This window comes from Salvelinus fontinalis, chromosome 2 (assembly GCF_029448725.1).
Source record: "Salvelinus fontinalis isolate EN_2023a chromosome 2, ASM2944872v1, whole genome shotgun sequence".
Classification (NCBI taxonomy): domain Eukaryota; kingdom Metazoa; phylum Chordata; class Actinopteri; order Salmoniformes; family Salmonidae; genus Salvelinus; species Salvelinus fontinalis.
In genome coordinates, this window is record NC_074666.1 from 3,828,217 (window position 1) to 3,847,342 (window position 19,126).

The 19,126-nt window shown below is 49.5% G+C and overlaps 1 protein-coding gene across 4 annotated transcripts in view; it reads right to left on the reverse strand.

Moving 5' to 3' along the window:
* Positions 1-19,126, reverse strand: part of LOC129810550 (polypyrimidine tract-binding protein 3-like) — a 111,001-nt gene that overhangs the window by 41,370 nt on the left and 50,505 nt on the right. For all 4 annotated transcript variants that reach the window (XM_055861159.1, XM_055861179.1, XM_055861168.1 and 1 more), the window contains exons 4-6: positions 18,152-18,298; positions 10,871-11,023; positions 9,692-9,802 (exon numbers count right to left, since the gene is read on the reverse strand). In XM_055861159.1, the coding sequence (XP_055717134.1) occupies positions 9,692-9,802; positions 10,871-11,023; positions 18,152-18,298 (411 nt within the window). The remainder of the gene's footprint in view (positions 1-9,691; positions 9,803-10,870; positions 11,024-18,151; positions 18,299-19,126) is intronic.

Sequence of the window (19,126 nt, forward strand, 5' to 3'; positions counted from 1 at the left end):
AATAATGCCACGGAATTCTAAGCAAATCTTGTCCGCTATATTAACTAGTCCACAACCACATGGCATAGCTATAGCAGGGCCTAACATAAGGACAACTCAGAGTATGCTATTCTGTTCTTCTGAAATAGACTACATTTTCTACATATCATGTTTCTTTAGACCCGTCTAAAATAAACATTGTATTTATTGTGAAGGTGGAGGCTACATTACATGTATTTATTGTGAAGGTGGAGGCTATATTAAAGGGATTTATTGTGACTTGTTAAAATGTAGATGTTCCAAAACGTCAGCATCAGTGGCTTGTGGGCGATATGTGGAACCCAAGAGATGCTAAATGTGTTTATGTTAATTAACGGCCAATTACCGTGAGACCGACAGTTATTTGCTTAACAATCACCGGCTGACAAAATGTAATGACCGCCACGGGCCCTATCGGTGCATTCTTTAAGAATTCTTTAAGAACGCACCCTGGTGTTCTGTCTATAGCTTGGGATTGTTAACCTGTTTAAATGTTTTGCTCACATCCGCCACGGAAAGTGAGATCAGACAGTCATCCGGAAAAACAGGGACTTTCACACAGGGCACATGTGTTAAATTCCCCGTTTGGGAGTTCTGCGTCGCTGGGCAACTCACGGCTGGGTTTCCGTTAGCGTCTGCAAGCTCTGCCACATACGACAAGCATCAGAGCCGGTGTAATAGGATTCCACCTTCCACCTAAGTTGTCCTTTTGCATGTTTGATGACTCGTCGGAGGTCGTAGCAACCAGGGCCCGTGGGGATTCGGGTGACATTTACGACCAACCCCTAGATACCATTAGAGGTCTGGAGCAACGTTCACTAAATTTAACCCCTTATGATGAACGACTATCAGGCCACTGCTGTGTCCACTATCAGGCCACTGCTGTGTCCACTATCAGGCCACTGCTGTGTCCACTATCAGGCCACTGCTGTGTCCACTATCAGGCCACTGCTGTGTCCACTATCAGGCCACTTCACCCTCGCCCCCTGGGCTCTACTACACCCTCGCCCCCCTGGGGCTCTACTTCACCCTCGCCCCCGGGGCTCTACTTCACCCTCGCCCCCGGGGCTCTACTTCACCCTCGCCCCCTGGGGCTCTACTTCACCCTCACCTTCACCCCCCTGGGGCTCTACTTCACCCTCACCCTCGCCCGCGGGGCTCTACTTCACCCTCGCCCCCTGGGGCTCTACTTCACCCTCGCCCCCGGGGCTCTACTTCACCCTTGCCCCCGGGGCTCTATTTCACCCTCTCCCCCTGGGGCTCTACTTCACCCTCGCCTTCACCCCCCCCGTGGCTCTACTTCACCATCGCCTTCACCCCCCCGTGGCTCTACTTCACCATCGCCCCCTGGGGCTCTACTTCACCCTCGCCCTCACCCCCTGGGGCTCTACTTCACCCTCGCCCCCTGGGGCTCTACTTCACCCTCGTCCCCGGGGCTCTACTTCACCCTCGCCCCCGGGGCTCTACTTCACCCTCGCCCTCACCCCCTGGGGCTCTACTTCACCCTCGCCCCCCAGGGCTCTACTTCACCCTCGCCCTCACCCCCTGGGGCTCTACTTCACCCTCGCCCCCTGGGGCTCTACTTCACCCTCGCCCCCGGGGCTCTACTTCACCCTCGCCCTCACCCCCTGGGGCTCTACTTCACCCTCTCCCCCTGGGGCTCTACTTCACCCTCGCCCCGGGGCTCTACTTCACCCTCGCACCCGGGGCTCTACTTCACCCTCGCCCCCCAGGGCTCTACTTCACCCTCGCCCTCACCCCCTGGGGCTCTACTTCACCCTCGCCCCCTGGGGCTCTACTTCACCCTCGCCCCCGGGGCTCTACGTCACCCTCGCCCTCACCCCCTGGGGCTCTACTTCACCCTCGCTCCCCAGGGCTCTACTTCACCCTCGCCCCCCGGGGCTCTACTTCACCCCCGCCCCTTCCCATTCTCTCTACAACACTATAGGTTCAGGATGTGTCCCAAAGGGCACCCTAGTACCTATATAGTGCACCAAAGTAGTGGGTCAGATATATTGTTTGTGTGGGGAACAGGGGAAGACACGGCAGCAGTACAACAGAACAAAGTCAGAACAGAGGCCAGACTACAGCACACTAAAAGGATATAATTACTGTCTGTCATCTCTGGGTTGGTCTCACTGCCTTCAACTCTCCTCGCCACAGAGCCACTGACAGATGAAAACCTGGGGGCTGATGATTTGTGGCCTAGGAGTGTGTGTGTGTGTGTGTGTGTGTGTGTGTGTGTGTGTGTGTGTGTGTGTGTGTGTGTGTGTGTGTGTGTGTGTGTGTGTGTGTGTGTGTGTGTGTGTGTGTGTGTGTGTGTGTGTGTGTGTGTCTGATCTGTGGGCTCTATAGCAAGGGATGAAATAAAAGAAGCCAGACAAGATAGGGTTGCAAAATTCCAGAAATCCTGGTTGGAATATGTCAGATATCAGTAGGGAATAAGCAGGAAGAGCAGCATCGTCCAACCAGGATTTATGGAAAACCGGGGAATTCTGGGGGAAATACTGGAATTACCCTACAGACAGTAAAACACACTGTCCAACCTCTTCTCCTTCCTCTTCCTTCTTCTTCTCCTCCAAGATCAGAGGTAGACAGCATGTTTAGCCTGTATGTTTGTCCAGTGAATACAGGTGTGCCAAGCTTGTAGCGTCATACCCCAAGAAGAGGCTGTAATCGCTGCCAAAGGTGCTTCAACAAAGTACTAAGTAAAGGGTCTGAATACTTATGTAAATGTGATATTTATTTGCAAACATTTCTAAAAACCTGTTTTTGCTTTGTCATTTTTGGGGTATTGTGTGTAGATTGATTAGGAGGAAAAAACAATTGAAACTATTTTAGAATAAGGCTGTAACGTAACAAAATGTGGGAAAAGTCAAGGGGTCTGAATACTTTCCGAATGCCCCGTATACAGGGAGTACCAGTACCAAGTCTATGTACAGGTTATTTTTTATTTTATCAGGTAAGTTGACTGAGAACACGTTCTCATTTGCAGCAACGACCTGGGGAATAGTTACAGGGGAGAGGAGGGGGATGAATGAGCCAATCGTAAACTGGGGATTATTAGGTGACCATGATGGTTTGAGGGTCAGATTGGGAATTTAGCCAGGACACCGGGGTTAACACCCCTACGATAAGTGCCATGGGATCTTTAATGACCTCAGAGAGTCAGGACACCCGTTTAACGTCCCATCCGAAAGACGGCACCCTACACAGGGCAGTGTCCCCAATCACTGCCCTGGGGGCATTGGGATATTTTATTAGACCAGAGGAAAGAGTGCCTCCTACTGGCCCTCCAATACCACTTCCAGCAGCATCTGGTCTCCCATCCAGGGACTGACCAGGACCAACCCTGCTTAGCTTCAGAAGCAAGCCTGCAGTGGTATGCAGGGTGGTATGCTACCCTATTGAGGTAGATATGTACATTTAGCTAGGGATAAAGTGACTAGACAACAGGATAGATAATGGAGTAGCAGCAGTGTACAGTCGTGGCCAAAAGTTTTGAGAATGACACAAATATTAATTTCCACAAAGTTTGCTGCTTCAGTGTCTTTAGATATTTTTGTCAGATGTTACTATGGAATACTGAAGTATAATTACAAGCATTTCATAAGTGTCAAAGGCTTTTATTGACAATTACATGAAGTTGATGCAAAGAGTCAATATTTGCAGTGTTGACCCTTCTTTTTCAAGACCTCTGCAATCCGCCCTGGCATGCTGTCAATTAACTTCTGGGCCACATCCTGACTGATGTCAGCCCCTTCTTGCATAATCAATGCGTGGAGTTTGTCAGAATTTGTGGGGTTTTGTTTGTCCACACGCCTCTTGAGGATTGACCACAAGTTCTCAATGGGATTAAGGTCTGGGGAGTTTCCTGGCCATGGTGTCATACCCTGACCTTAGAGATCCTTATTATTTTCTATATTTGGTTAGGTCAGGGTGTGACTCGGGTGGGAAAGTCTATGTTTTCTATTTCTTTGTTTTTGGCCGAGTGTGGTTCCCAATGAGAAGCAGCTGTCTATCGTTATCTCTGATTGGGGATCATATATAAGTTGTCATTTACCTTTTGGGTTTTGTTGGGATCTTGTTTTCTGTTTAGTGTCTGTACCTGACAGAACTGTTCGCTTTCGTTTTTTTGTCTTTGTTATTTTGTTTTGGTGTCATCAATAAAAAGACGACGTACGCCTACCACGCTGCACCTTGGTCCACCCCTCCTACCACCAACGAGAGCCGTTACACATGGACCCAAAATATCGATGTTTTGTTCCCCGAGCCACTTAGTTATCACTTTTGACTTATGGCAAGGTGCTCCATCATGCTGGAAAAGGCCTACTCCCTTGGCTGAGATGCAAACCCACACATGAATGGTCTCAGGATACATAACAGTTTGGATGGACACAGGACTGATGGTAGCGCTCACCTTGTCTTCCCCGGACAAGCTTTTTTTCCCGGATACCCCAAACAATCGGAAAGGGGATTCATCAGAGAAAATGACTTTACCCCAGCCGTCAGCAGCCCAATCCCTGTACCTTTTGTAGAATATCAGTCTGTCCCTGATGTTTTTCCTGGAGAGAAGTGGCTTCTTTGCTGCCCGTCTTGACACCAGGCCATCCTCCAAAAGTCTTCACCTCACTGTGCGTGCAGATGAACTCACACCTGTCTGTTGCCATTCCTGAGCAAGCTCTGTACTGGTGGTGCCCCGATCCCGCAGCTGAATCAACTTTAGGAGACGGTCCTGGCGCTCATTGGACTTTCTTGGGCGTCCTGAAGCCTTCTTCACAACAATTGAACTGCTCTCCTTGAAGTTCTTGATGATCTAATAAATGGTTGATTTAGGTGCAATCTTACTGGCAGCAATATCCTTGCCTGTGAAAATCCTTTTGTGTAAAGCAATGATGAAGGCACATGTTTCCTTGCAGGTAACCATGGTTGACAGAGGAAGAACAATGATTCCAAGCATCACTCTCCTTTTGAAGCTTCCAGTCTGTTATTCGAACTCAATCAGCATGACAGAGTGATCTCCAGCTTTGTCCTCATCAACACTCACACTTGTGTTAACGAGAGAATCCATATAGCCTCCAGAGAAACAGATCATGTTGTCATCCATATAGAGAAACAGATCATGTTGTCATCCATATAGCATCCAGAGAAACAGGTCATGTTGTCATCCATATAGAGAAACAGGTCATGTTGTCATCCATATAGCCTCCGGAGAAACAGGTCATGTTGTCATCCATATAGAGAAACAGGTCATGTTGTCCATATAGAGAAACAGATCATGTTGTCATCCATATAGAGAAACAGATCATGTTGTCATCCATCATAGTGATCTCCAGCTTTGTCCTCACCAACACTCACACTTGTGTTAACGAGAGAATCCATATAGCCTCCAGAGAAACAGATCATGTTGTCATCCATATAGAGAAACAGATCATGTTGTCATCCATATAGCATCCAGAGAAACAGGTCATGTTGTCATCCATATAGAGAAACAGGTCATGTTGTCATCCATATAGCCTCCGGAGAAACAGGTCATGTTGTCATCCATATAGAGAAACAGGTCATGTTGTCCATATAGAGAAACAGATCATGTTGTCATCCATATAGAGAAACAGATCATATTGTCATCCATATAGAGAAACAGGTCATGTTGTCATCCATATAGCCTCCGGAGAAACAGATCATGTTGTTAGCCATATAGAGAAACAGATCATGTTGTCATCCATATAGAGAAACAGGTCATGTTGTCATCCATATAGAGAAACAGATCATGTTGTCATCCATATAGAGAAACAGATCATGTTGTCATCCATATAGAGAAACAGATCATGTTGTCATCCATATAGAGAAACAGATCATGTTGTTATCCATATAGCCTCTAGAGAAACCGGTCATGTTGTCATCCATATAGAGAAACAGATCATGTTGTTATCCATATAGCCTCCAGAGAAACAGGTCATGTTGTCATCCATATAGCCTCCAGAGAAACAGATCATGTTGTCATCCATATAGAGAAACAGATCATGTTGTTATCCATATAGCCTCCAGAGAAACAGGTCATGTTGTCATCCATATAGCCTCCAGAGAAACAGATCATGTTGTCATCCATATAGAGAAACAGATCATGTTGTCATCCATATAGCCTCCAGAGAAACAGATCATGTTGTTAGCCATATAGAGAAACAGATCATGTTGTCATCCATATAGAGAAACAGATCATGTTGTCATCCATATAGAGAAACAGATCATGTTGTTATCCATATAGCCTCCAGAGAAACAGGTCATGTTGTCATCCATATAGCCTCCAGAGAAACAGATCATGTTGTTATCCATATAGCCTCCAGAGAAACAGGTCATGTTGTCATCCATATAGAGAAACAGATCATGTTGTCATCCATATAGAGAAACAGATCATGTTGTCATCCATATAGAGAAACAGATCATGTTGTCATCCATATAGAGAAACAGATCATGTTGTCATCCATATAGAGAAACAGATCATGTTGTCATCCATATAGAGAAACAGGTCATGTTGTCATCCATATAGAGAAACAGATCATGTTGTCATCCATATAGAGAAACAGATCATGTTGTCATCCATATAGAGAAACAGATCATGTCGTCATCCATATAGAGAAACAGATCATGTTGTCATCCATATAGCATCCAGAGAAACAGGTCATGTTGTCATCCATATAGAGAAACAGGTCATGTTGTCATCCATATAGCCTCCGGAGAAACAGATCATGTTGTCATCCATATAGAGAAACAGATCATGTTGTCATCCATATAGAGAAACAGATCATGTTGTCATCCATATAGAGAAACAGATCATGTTGTCATCCATATAGAGAAACAGATCATGTTGTTAGCCATATAGAGAAACAGATCATGTTGTCATCCATATAGAGAAACAGATCATGTTGTCATCCATATAGAGAAACAGATCATGGTGTCATCCATATAGAGAAACAGGTCATGTTGTCATCCATATAGAGAAACAGATCATGTTGTCATCCATATAGAGAAACAGATCATGTTGTTAGCTATATAGCATCCGGAGAAACAGCCATTTCAACACCATACACTCCCGATAGTACAAACAGAGCTATACCTTTTTGCTGTTGCCTTTCTGTTGTCCGGCGCTGACAGAGATGGCCGCCTTGCTTCACGTTCCTAGGAAACTATGCGTCTATACTGACCTGCAAGCTAAGCATCAGTATAGAGACAAAGTAGAGTCGCAATTCAACGGTTCAGATACGAGAGGTATGTGGCAGGGTCTACAGACAATCACGGACTACAAAGAGAAAACCAGCCACGTCGCGGACCAGGATGTCATGCTCCCAGACAAACTAAACAACTTCTTTCCGCGCTTTGAGGACAATACAGTGCCACTGACACGGCCCGCTACCAAAACCTGTGGGCTCTCCTTCACTGCAGCCGACGTGAGTAAAACATTTAAACGTGTTAACCCTCGCAGGGCTGCCGGCCCAGACGGCATTCCCAGCCGCGCCCTCAGAGCATCCCCAGCCGCGTCCTCAGAGCATCCCCAGCCGCGCCCTCAGAGCATCCCCAGCTGCGTCCTCAGAGCATCCCCAGCCGCGTCCTCAGAGCATCCCCAGCCGCGTCCTCAGAGCATCCCCAGCTGCGTCCTCAGAGCATCCCCAGCCGCGTCCTCAGAGCATCCCCAGCCGCGCCCTCAGAGCATCCCCAGCCGCGCCCTCAGAGCATCCCCAGCTGCGTCCTCAGAGCATCCCCAGCCGCGTCCTCAGAGCATCCCCAGCCGCGTCCTCAGAGCATCCCCAGCTGCGTCCTCAGAGCATCCCCAGCCGCGTCCTCAGAGCATGCACAGACCAGCTGGCTGGTGTGTTTACGGACATATTCAATCATTCCCTATCCCAGTCTGCTGTTCCCACATGCTTCAAGATGGCCACCATTGTTCCTGTTCCCAATAAAGCAAAGGTAACTGAGCTAAATGACTACCGCCCCGTAGCACTCACTTCCGTCATCATGAAGTGCTTTGAGAGACTAGTCAAGGACCATATCACCTCCACCCTACCTGACACCCTAGACCCACTTCAGTTTGCTTACCGCCCCAATAGGTCCACAGACGACGCAGTCGTCATCACACTGCACACTGCCCTATCCCATCTGGACAAGAGGAATACCTATGTGAGAATGCTGTTCATTGACTACAGCTCAGCATTTAACACCATAGTACCCTGCAAACTCATCATCAAGCTCGAGACCCTGGGTCTCGACCCCGCCCTGTGCAACTGGGTCCTGGACTTCCTGACGGGCCGCCCCCAGGTGGTGAGGGTAGGTAACAACATCTCCACCCCACTGATCCTCAACACTGGGGCCCCACAAGGGTGCGTTCTCAGCCCTCTCCTGTACTCCCTGTTCACCCACGACTGCGTGGCCATGCACGCCTCCAACTCAATCATCAAGTTTGCGGACGACACTACAGTGGTAGGCTTGATTACCAACAACGACGAGACGGCCTACAGGGAGGAGGTGAGGGCACTGGGAGTGTGGTGTCAGGAAAATAACCTCACACTCAACGTCAAGAAAACAAAGGAGATGATCGTGGACTTCAGGAAACAGCAGAGGGAGTAACCCCATCCACATGGACGGGACAGTAGTGGAGAAGGTGGAAAGTTTTAAGTTCCTCAGCGTACACATCACGGACAAACTGAAATGGTCCACCCACACAGACAGCGTGGTGAAGAAGGCGCAGCAGCGCCTCTTCAAACTCAGGAGGCTGAAGAAATTTGGCTTGTCACCAAAAGCACTCACAAACTTCTACAGATGCACAATTGAGAGCATCCTGTGGGGCTGTATCACCGCCTGGTACGGCAACAGCTCCGCCCACAACCGTAAGGCTCTCCAGAGGGTAGTGAGGTCTACACAACGCATCACCGGGGGAAAACTACCTGCCCTCCAGGACACCTACACCACCCGATGTCACAGGAAGGCCATCAAGATCATCAAGGACAACAACCACCCGAGCCACTGCCTGTTCACCCCGCTATCATCCAGAAGGCGAGGTCAGTACAGGTGCATCAAAGCTGTGAACTAGAGACTGAAAAACAGCTTCTATCTCAAGGCCATCAGACTGTTAAACAGCCACCACTAACATTTAGTGGCCGCTGCCAACATACTGACTCAACTCCAGCCACTTTAATAATGGAAAAATGATGTAAAAAATGTATCACTAGCCACTTTAAACAATGACACTTAATATAATATTTACATACCCTACATTACTCACGTCATATGTATATACTGTACTCTATACCATCTACTGCATCTTGCCTATGCCGTTCTGTACCATCACTCATTCATATATTTTTATGTACATATTCTTCATCCCTTTACACTTGTGTGTATAAGGTAGCTGTTGTGAAATTGTTAGGTTAGATTACTCGTTGGATATTACTGCATTGTCGGAACTAGAAGCACAAGCATTTCGCTACACTCGCATTAACATCTGCTAACCAAGTGTATGTGACAAATAAAATTCGATTTTGATTTGAGTGTTTTGACTACGTATCACTTTGGCGTGGTGGGCATTCATCGGGTCAGTACGTACCACTTTGGCGTGGTGGGCATTCATCGGGTCAGTACGTACCACTTTGGCGTGATGGGCATTCATCGGGTCAGTACGTACCACTTTGGCGTGATGGGCATTCATCGGGTCAGCGTATTGTAGCAGGGCCTGGAACTGGTTGTTCTTGGTAAAAGTGATGATCTTCAGGACTGTCCCGAACTTAGAGAAGATCTACGGAGACAAAACAAAAACCAAGTTCATATGAACATGTCTCTTAGGCTACTTAGCACCATAGAGGAGGAGTATTTCATCAATCTATTAATCAGTCAATAACTCAACCAGTCATCTAATCAGTGGTCCAGGGTAGACGAGGTCAGAGGTCAGGGTTACCTGGTGTAGGACCTCCAGTGATAGAGCTTAGAGGTCAGGGTTACCTGGTGTAGGACCTCCAGTGATAGAGATTAGAGGTCAGGGTTACCTGGTGTAGGACCTCCAGTGATAGGGGGTAGACGTTAGAGGTCAGAGGTCAGGGTTACCTGGTGTAGGGTCTCCAGTGATAGAGGTTAGAGGTCAGGGTTACCTGGTGTAGGACCTCCAGTGATAGAGGTTAGAGGTCAGGGTTACCTGGTGTAGGACCTCCAGTGATAGGTGGTAGAGGTTAGAGGTCAGAGGTCAGGGTTACCAGGTGTAGGACCTCCAGTGATAGAGGTTAGAGGTCAGGGTTACCTGGTGTAGGACCTCCAGTGATAGAGGTTAGAGGTCAGGGTTACCTGGTGTAGGACCTCCAGTGATAGAGGTTAGAGGTCAGGGTTACCTGGTGTAGGACCTCCAGTGATAGAGGTTAGAGGTCAGGGTTACCTGGTGTAGGACCTCCAGTGATAGAGGTTATAGGTCAGAGGTCAGGGTTACCTGGTGTAGCACCTCCAGTGATAGGGGTTAGAGGTCAGAGGTCAGGGTTACCTGGTGTAGCACCTCCAGTGATACAGGGTAGAAGAGGTTAGAGGTTACCGGGTGTAGCACCTCCAGTGATACAGGGTAGAAGAGGTTAGAGGTCAGGGTTACCTGGTGTAGCACCTCCAGTGATACAGGGTAGAAGAGGTTAGAGGTTAGGGTTACCTGGTGTAGCACCTCCAGTGATACAGGGTAGAAGAGGTTAGAGGTTAGAGGTTAGGGTTACCTGGTGTAGCACCTCCAGTGATACAGGGTAGGAGAGGTTAGAGGTTAGAGGTCAGGGTTACCTGGTGTAGCACCTCCAGTGATACAGGGTAGAAGAGGTTAGAGGTTAGAGGTCAGGGTTACCTGGTGTAGCACCTCCAGTGATACAGGGTAGAAGAGGTTTTCTACGATGATGCGCAGCACGGGGCTCTGTCCTGGCATCAGGGTTCCGTCACCTCCAGATGCTGAACCACCCAACGTCACTGCATTGACTGCCTGCAATGCTGCCTGAACTCTCTGGGGAGGAGGAGAGGGGGGAGGAGAGGGGGAAGAGAGGGAGGAGAGGAGAGGGGGGAGTGAGGGAGGAGAGGGAGGAGAGGAGAGGCGGGAGAGAGGGAGGAGAGGAGAAGGGGGAGAGAGGGAGGAGAGGTGGAAGCGAGAGAGGATAGGAGAGGGGGAGAGAGGGAGGAGAGGAGAGGGGGGAGTGAGGGAGGAGAGGGAGAAGAGGGGGGAGAGAGGGAGGAGAGGAGAAGGGGAAGAGAGAGAGGAGAGGGGGAGAGGGAGGAGATGGGGAAGAGAGAGAGGAGAGGGGGGAGAGAGAGGAGAGGAGATGGGGAAGAGAGAGAGGAGAGGAGAGAGGGGAGAGAGGGGAGAGGAGAGGGGGGAGAGGGAGGAGAGGAGAGGGGGGAGAGAGGGTGGAGAGGGGGGAGAGAGGGAGGAGAGGGGGGAGAGGAGAGGGGGGAGAGAGGGAGGAGAGGGGGGAGAGGAGAAGGGGAAGAGAAAGAGGAGAGGGGGGAGAGGAGAAGGGGAAGAGAGAGAGGAGAGGGGGGAGAGGAGAAGGGGATGTTGGGTTTAATACCCCAAACAAACAATAATCCCAAGTGATATAACTTTTTAACTTATTCTCATAATGCTGCTCATATACACATTAAAGTTAACCATGACTACCAACAATCAATAATGTGTAACAGACATGGGGTTTACCATGACAACAAACAATCAATAATATTTACCATGACAACAAACAATAAATAATATATTGATATATATATTGGTCAGCCATTGTGTGTGTTTTGTCATCCATTGTGTGTGTTGTAACATGACACTCTACAGTGGCTTGACACAACTGACCACGGTGGACTGGACCAGCCTGCTGCTGGAAAGGTCCTATCACAACAACTGACCACGGTGGACTGGACCAGCCTGCTGCTGGAAAGGTCCTATCACAACAACTGACCACGGTGGACTGGACCAGCCTGCTGCTGGAAAGGTCCTATCACAGACAACTGACCACGGTGGACTGGACCAGCCTGCTGCTGGAAAGGTCCTATCACAGACAACTGACCACGGTGGACTGGACCAGCCTGCTGCTGGAAATGTCCCATCACAACAACTGACCACGGTGGACTGGACCAGCCTGCTGCTGGAAAGGTCCTATCACAGACACAACAACTGACCATGGTGGACTGGACCAGCCTGCTGCTGGAAAGGTCCTATCACAGACAACTGACCACGGTGGACTGGACCAGCCTGCTGCTGGAAAGGTCCTATCACAACAACTGACCACGGTGGCCTGGACCAGCCTGCTGCTGGAAAGGTCCTATCACAGACAACTGACCACGGTGGACTGGACCAGCCTGCTGCTGGAAAGGTCCTATCACAACAACTGACCACGGTGGACTGGACCAGCCTGCTGCTGGAAAGGTCCTATCACAACAACTGACCACGGTGGACTGGACCAGCCTGCTGCTGGAAAGGTCCTATCACAACAACTGACCACGGTGGACTGGACCAGCCTGCTGCTGGAAAGGTCCTATCACAGACACAACAACTGACCACGGTGGACTGGACCAGCCTGCTGCTGGAAAGGTCCTATCACAACAACTGACCACGGTGGACTGGACCAGCCTGCTGCTGGAAAGGTCCTATCACAACAACTGACCACGGTGGACTGGACCAGCCTGCTGCTGGAAAGGTCCTATCACAACAACTGACCACGGTGGACTGGACCAGCCTGCTGCTGGAAAGGTCCTATCACAGACAACTGACCACGGTGGACTGGACCAGCCTGCTGCTGGAAAGGTCCCATCACAGACAACTGACCACGGTGGACTGGACCAGCCTGCTGCTGGAAAGGTCCTATCACAACAACTGACCACGGTGGACTGGACCAGCCTGCTGCTGGAAAGGTCCTATCACAGACACAACAACTGACCATGGTGGACTGGGCCAGCCTGCTGCTGGAAAGGTCCTATCACAACAACTGACCACAGTGGACTGGACCAGCCTGCTGCTGGAAAGGTCCTATCACAACAACTGACCACGGTGGACTGGACCAGCCTGCTGCTGGAAAGGTCCTATCACAACAACTGACCACGGTGGACTGGACCAGCCTGCTGCTGGAAAGGTCCTATCACAACAACTGACCACGGTGGACTGGACCAGCCTGCTGCTGGAAAGGTCCTATCACAACAACTGACCACGGTGGACTGGACCAGCCTGCTGCTGGAAAGGTCCTATCACAGACAACTGACCACGGTGGACTGGACCAGCCTGCTGCTGGAAAGGTCCCATCACAGACAACTGACCACGGTGGACTGGACCAGCCTGCTGCTGGAAAGGTCCTATCACAACAACTGACCACGGTGGACTGGACCAGCCTGCTGCTGGAAAGGTCCTATCACAGACACAACAACTGACCATGGTGGACTGGACCAGCCTGCTGCTGGAAAGGTCCTATCACAACAACTGACCACAGTGGACTGGACCAGCCTGCTGCTGGAAAGGTCCTATCACAACAACTGACCACGGTGGACTGGACCAGCCTGCTGCTGGAAAGGTCCTATCACAACAACTGACCACGGTGGACTGGACCAGCCTGCTGCTGGAAAGGTCCTATCACAACAACTGACCACGGTGGACTGGACCAGCCTGCTGCTGGAAAGGTCCTATCACAACAACTGACCACGGTGGACTGGACCAGCCTGCTGCTGGAAAGGTCCTATCACAGACAACTGACCACGGTGGACTGGACCAGCCTGCTGCTGGAAAGGTCCTATCACAGACAACTGACCACGGTGGACTGGACCAGCCTGCTGCTGGAAAGGTCCTATCACAACAACTGACCACGGTGGACTGGACCAGCCTGCTGCTGGAAAGGTCCTATCACAGACAACTGACCACGGTGGACTGGACCAGCCTGCTGCTGGAAAGGTCCTATCACAACAACTGACCATGGTGGACTGGACCAGCCTGCTGCTGGAAAGGTCCTATCACAGACAACTGACCACGGTGGACTGGACCAGCCTGCTGCTGGAAAGGTCCTATCACAGACACAACAACTGACCATGGTGGACTGGACCAGCCTGCTGCTGGAAAGGTCCTATCACAGACACAACAACTGACCACGGTGGCCTGGACCAGCCTGCTGCTGGAAAGGTCCTATCACAACAACTGACCACGGTGGACTGGACCAGCCTGCTGCTGGAAAGGTCCTATCACAGACACAACAACTGACCACGGTGGACTGGACCAGCCTGCTGCTGGAAAGGTCCTATCACAGACAACTGACCACGGTGGACTGGACCAGCCTGCTGCTGGAAAGGTCCTATCACAGACAACTGACCACGGTGGACTGGACCAGCCTGCTGCTGGAAAGGTCCTATCACAACAACTGACCACGGTGGACTGGACCAGCCTGCTGCTGGAAAGGTCCTATCACAACAACTGACCACGGTGGACTGGACCAGCCTGCTGCTGGAAAGGTCCTATCACAACAACTGACCACGGTGGACTGGACCAGCCTGCTGCTGGAAAGGTCCTATCACAACAACTGACCACGGTGGACTGGACCAGCCTGCTGCTGGAAAGGTCCTATCACAGACAACTGACCACGGTGGACTGGACCAGCCTGCTGCTGGAAAGGTCCTATCACAGACAACTGACCACGGTGGACTGGACCAGCCTGCTGCTGGAAAGGTCCTATCACAACAACTGACCACGGTGGACTGGACCAGCCTGCTGCTGGAAAGGTCCTATCACAGACAACTGACCACGGTGGACTGGACCAGCCTGCTGCTGGAAAGGTCCTATCACAACAACTGACCACGGTGGACTGGACCAGCCTGCTGCTGGAAAGGTCCTATCACAGACAACTGACCACGGTGGACTGGACCAGCCTGCTGCTGGAAAGGTCCTATCACAGACACAACAACTGACCATGGTGGACTGGACCAGCCTGCTGCTGGAAAGGTCCTATCACAGACACAACAACTGACCACGGTGGCCTGGACCAGCCTGCTGCTGGAAAGGTCCTATCACAACAACTGACCACGGTGGACTGGACCAGCCTGCTGCTGGAAAGGTCCTATCACAGACACAACAACTGACCACGGTGGACTGGACCAGCCTGCTGCTGGAAAGGTCCTATCACAGACAACTGACCACGGTGGACTGGACCAGCCTGCTGCTGGAAAGGTCCTATCACAGACAACTGACCACGGTGGACTGGACCAGCCTGCTGCTGGAAAGGTCCTATCACAACAACTGACCACGGTGGACTGGACCAGCCTGCTGCTGGAAAGGTCCTATCACAACAACTGACCACGGTGGACTGGACCAGCCTGCTGCTGGAAAGGTCCTATCACAACAACTGACCACGGTGGACTGGACCAGCCTGCTGCTGGAAAGGTCCTATCACAACAACTGACCACGGTGGACTGGACCAGCCTGCTGCTGGAAAGGTCCTATCACAGACAACTGACCACGGTGGACTGGACCAGCCTGCTGCTGGAAAGGTCCTATCACAACAACTGACCATGGTGGACTGGACCAGCCTGCTGCTGGAAAGGTCCTATCACAACAACTGACCATGGTGGACTGGACCAGCCTGCTGCTGGAAAGGTCCCATCACAACAACTGACCACGGTGGACTGGACCAGCCTGTTATACACTCCTCCTAAATGGCAACCTATTTCCTTCACTGTATAGTGCACTAGTTTTATTTCATATACAGTACCAGTCAAAAGTTTGGACTCATTCAAGGGTTTTTCTTTATTTATTTTTTTACTATTTTCTACATCGTGTATATGGAAGATATCAAAACTATGAAATAACACATATGGAATGCAGTAATGTAGTAACCGAAAAAGTGTTAAACAAATCAAAATGTATTCTTCAAAGTAGCCACCCTTTGCCTTGATGACAGCTTTGGATTCTCTCAACCAGCTTCACCTGGAATGCTTTACCAACAGTCTTGAAGAAGTTCCCTTTACTCTGCGGTCCAACTCATCCCAAACCATCTCAATTGGGTTGAGGTCGGGTGATTGTGGAGGCCAGGTCATCTGATGCAGCACTCCATCACTCTCCTTGGTCAAATAGCCCTTACACAGCCTGGAGGGGTGTTATGGGTCATTGTTCTGTTCAAAACAAAAGATAGTCCCACTAAGGACAAACCAAATGGGATGGCATATCGCTGCAGAATGCTGTGGTAGCCATGCTGGTTAAGTGTGCCTTGATTTCTAAATAAATCACAGACAGTGTCACCAGCAAAGCACCCCAAAGCAAAGCACACCACCTCCTCCATGCTTCACGGAGGGAACCACACATGCAGAGATCATCTGTTAACCTACTCTGCGTCTCACAAAGACAAGGTGATTGGAACCAAAAATCTAAAATTTAGACTCATCAGACCAAAGGACAGATTTCCAATTGTCTAATGTCAATTGCTCATGTTTCTTGGCCCAAGCAAGTCTCTTCTTCTTATTGGTGTCCTTTAGTAGTGTTTTTTCTCCATCATTTCAACCCTGAAGGCCTGATTCACACAGTCTCCTCTGAACCGTTGATGTTGAGATGTGTCTGTTATGTGAACTCTGTGAAGCATTTATTTGGGCTGCAAACTGAGGTGCAGTTAAACTCTAATGAACTTATCCTCTGCAGCAGAGGTAACTCTGGGTCTTCCTTTCCTGTGGCGGTCCTCATGAGAGCCAGTTTCATCATATTCTCTGCAGCAGAGGCAACTCTGGGTCTTCCTTTCCTGTGGCGGTCCTCATGAGAGCCAGTTTCATCATATCCTCTGCAGCAGAGGCAACTCTGGGTCTTCCTATCCTGTGGCGGTCCTCATGAGAGCCAGTTTCATCATATTCTCTGCAGCAGAGGTAACTCTGGGTCTTTCTTGTGGCGGTCCTCATGAGAGCCAGTTTCATCATATTCTCTGCAGCAGAGGCAACTCTGGGTCTTCCTTTCCTGTGGCGGTCCTCATGAGAGCCAGTTTCATCATAGCGCTTGATGGTTTTTGGCGACTGCGCTTGAAGAAACTTTGAAAGTTCTTGAAATGTTCCGTATTGACTGACCTTCATGTCTTAAAGTAATGATGGACTGTCGTTTCTCTTTGCTTATTTGAGCTGTTCTTGCCATAATATGGACTTGGTCTTTTACCAAATAGGGCTATCTTCTGTATACCACCCCTACCTTGTCACAACACAATTGGCTCCCACAAGTCTAGGCGTGTGCACAAGACCACCCACCTACACAATAAAGTGTAAATTACAACACAAAACATGGCCGAGTCTCTTCGCAGTCCTGTTACGTGCAGTAAGGTGTTCTTTTGTCTGGTTTTAAATCTGGGCTTTATTGCTACCTTGAGTTACCTGGGTTACCAGAGAGTTCCATGTATTCATGGCTCTTTTGAATACCGTGTGTTTCCCAGCCTCTGTTCTGGAGCTGGGGACTGTGACGAGACCTCTGGTTGCATGTCTTGTGTTGCCACAGTCAACAGCCTGATCAACTCTATGCGAAGGAGATGTGTCGCTCTGCATGAGGTAAATGGTGGTCACACCAGATAGTGACCCTACCTTTTCTTAAGGTATCTGTGACCAACAGATGCATATCTGTGTTCCCAGTCAAGTGAAATCCATAGATTATGGCCTAATTTAGTTATTTAAAAAGACCGATTTTCTTATATGAACTGCAAATTATATATTTTTTTTATCCGTATACATGTGGTGGACTGAGGCCCTGATTGGTCAGGCTTTATGATACTCACTCCCTGATTGGTCAGGGTGTAATGTACATGCAGCGGATTCAGTCTATGATTGGTCAGGTTGGACTGTACTCACCCCCTGATTGGTCAGGTTGGACTGTACTCAGCCCCTGATTGGTCAGGTTGGACTGTACTCAGCCCCTGATTGGTCAAGTTGGACTGTACTCAGCCCCTGATTGGTCAGGTTGGACTGTACTCACCCCCTGATTGGTCAGGTTGGACTGTACTCAGCCCCTGATTGGTCAGGTTGGACTGTACTCAGCCCCTGATTGGTCAGGTTGGACTGTACTCACCCCCTGATTGGTCAGGTTGGACTGTACTCACCCCCTGATTGGTCAGGTTGGACTGTACTCAGCCCCTGATTGGTCAAGTTGGACTGTACTCACCCCCTGATTGGGCAGGTTGTCGGTCTTAAGCTCGCGGTGGTTGGAGTACTGGATGTAGACTGGCTGGTTGCGTACGTGAGGTGTTGCTGTGGTGTAGTAGTTCACCATGGTGATCGCTGCCTCTTCAGAAGCCATTTCTATAAAAGCCTGGTTGGTTAGAGAGGGAACAACAAAGATACTTACGTCAGACACGTACGCTTGTACAAGACAAAGCTACAGTGAAATGTATGTATATTAGTACCAATAGAAACTTAGTCCGGGATTCAATCCGATCGCGATTTGGACAATGCGCCATTGAAAGGTCATTTACGTTTGCGCCGTCATATGCAGCGTTTACCGTGAATGTGATCTTCGCAAACGTGGGAACATTTTAACCTTTTACTGCAGTGGGCTAAATCAGGGTCACACAGAGACCAGGGTACTGTGTTACTGACTAAATCAGGGTCACACAGAGACCAGGGTACTGTGTTACTAGCTAAATCAGGGTCACACAGAGACCAGGGTACTGTGTTACTAACTAAATCAGGGTCACACAGAGACCAGGGTACTGTGTTACTAACTAAATCAGGGTCACACAGAGATCAGGGTACTGTGTTACTAACTAAATCAGGGTCACACAGAGACCAGGGTACTGTGTTACTAACTAAATCAGGGTCACACAGAGATCAGGGTACTGTGTTACTAACTAAATCAGGGTCACACAGAGATCAGGGTACTGTGTTACTAACTAAATCAGGGTCACACAGTGATCAGGGTACTGTGTTACTAACTAAATCAGGGTCACCACAGAGATCAGGGTACTGTGTTACTAACTAAATCAGGGTCACCACAGAGATCAGGGTACTGTGTTACTAACTAAATCAGGGTCACCACAGAGATCAGGGTACTGTGTTACTAACTAAATCAGGGTCACCACAGAGATCAGGGTACTGTGTTACTAACTAAATCAGGGTCCCACAGAGATCAGGGTACTGT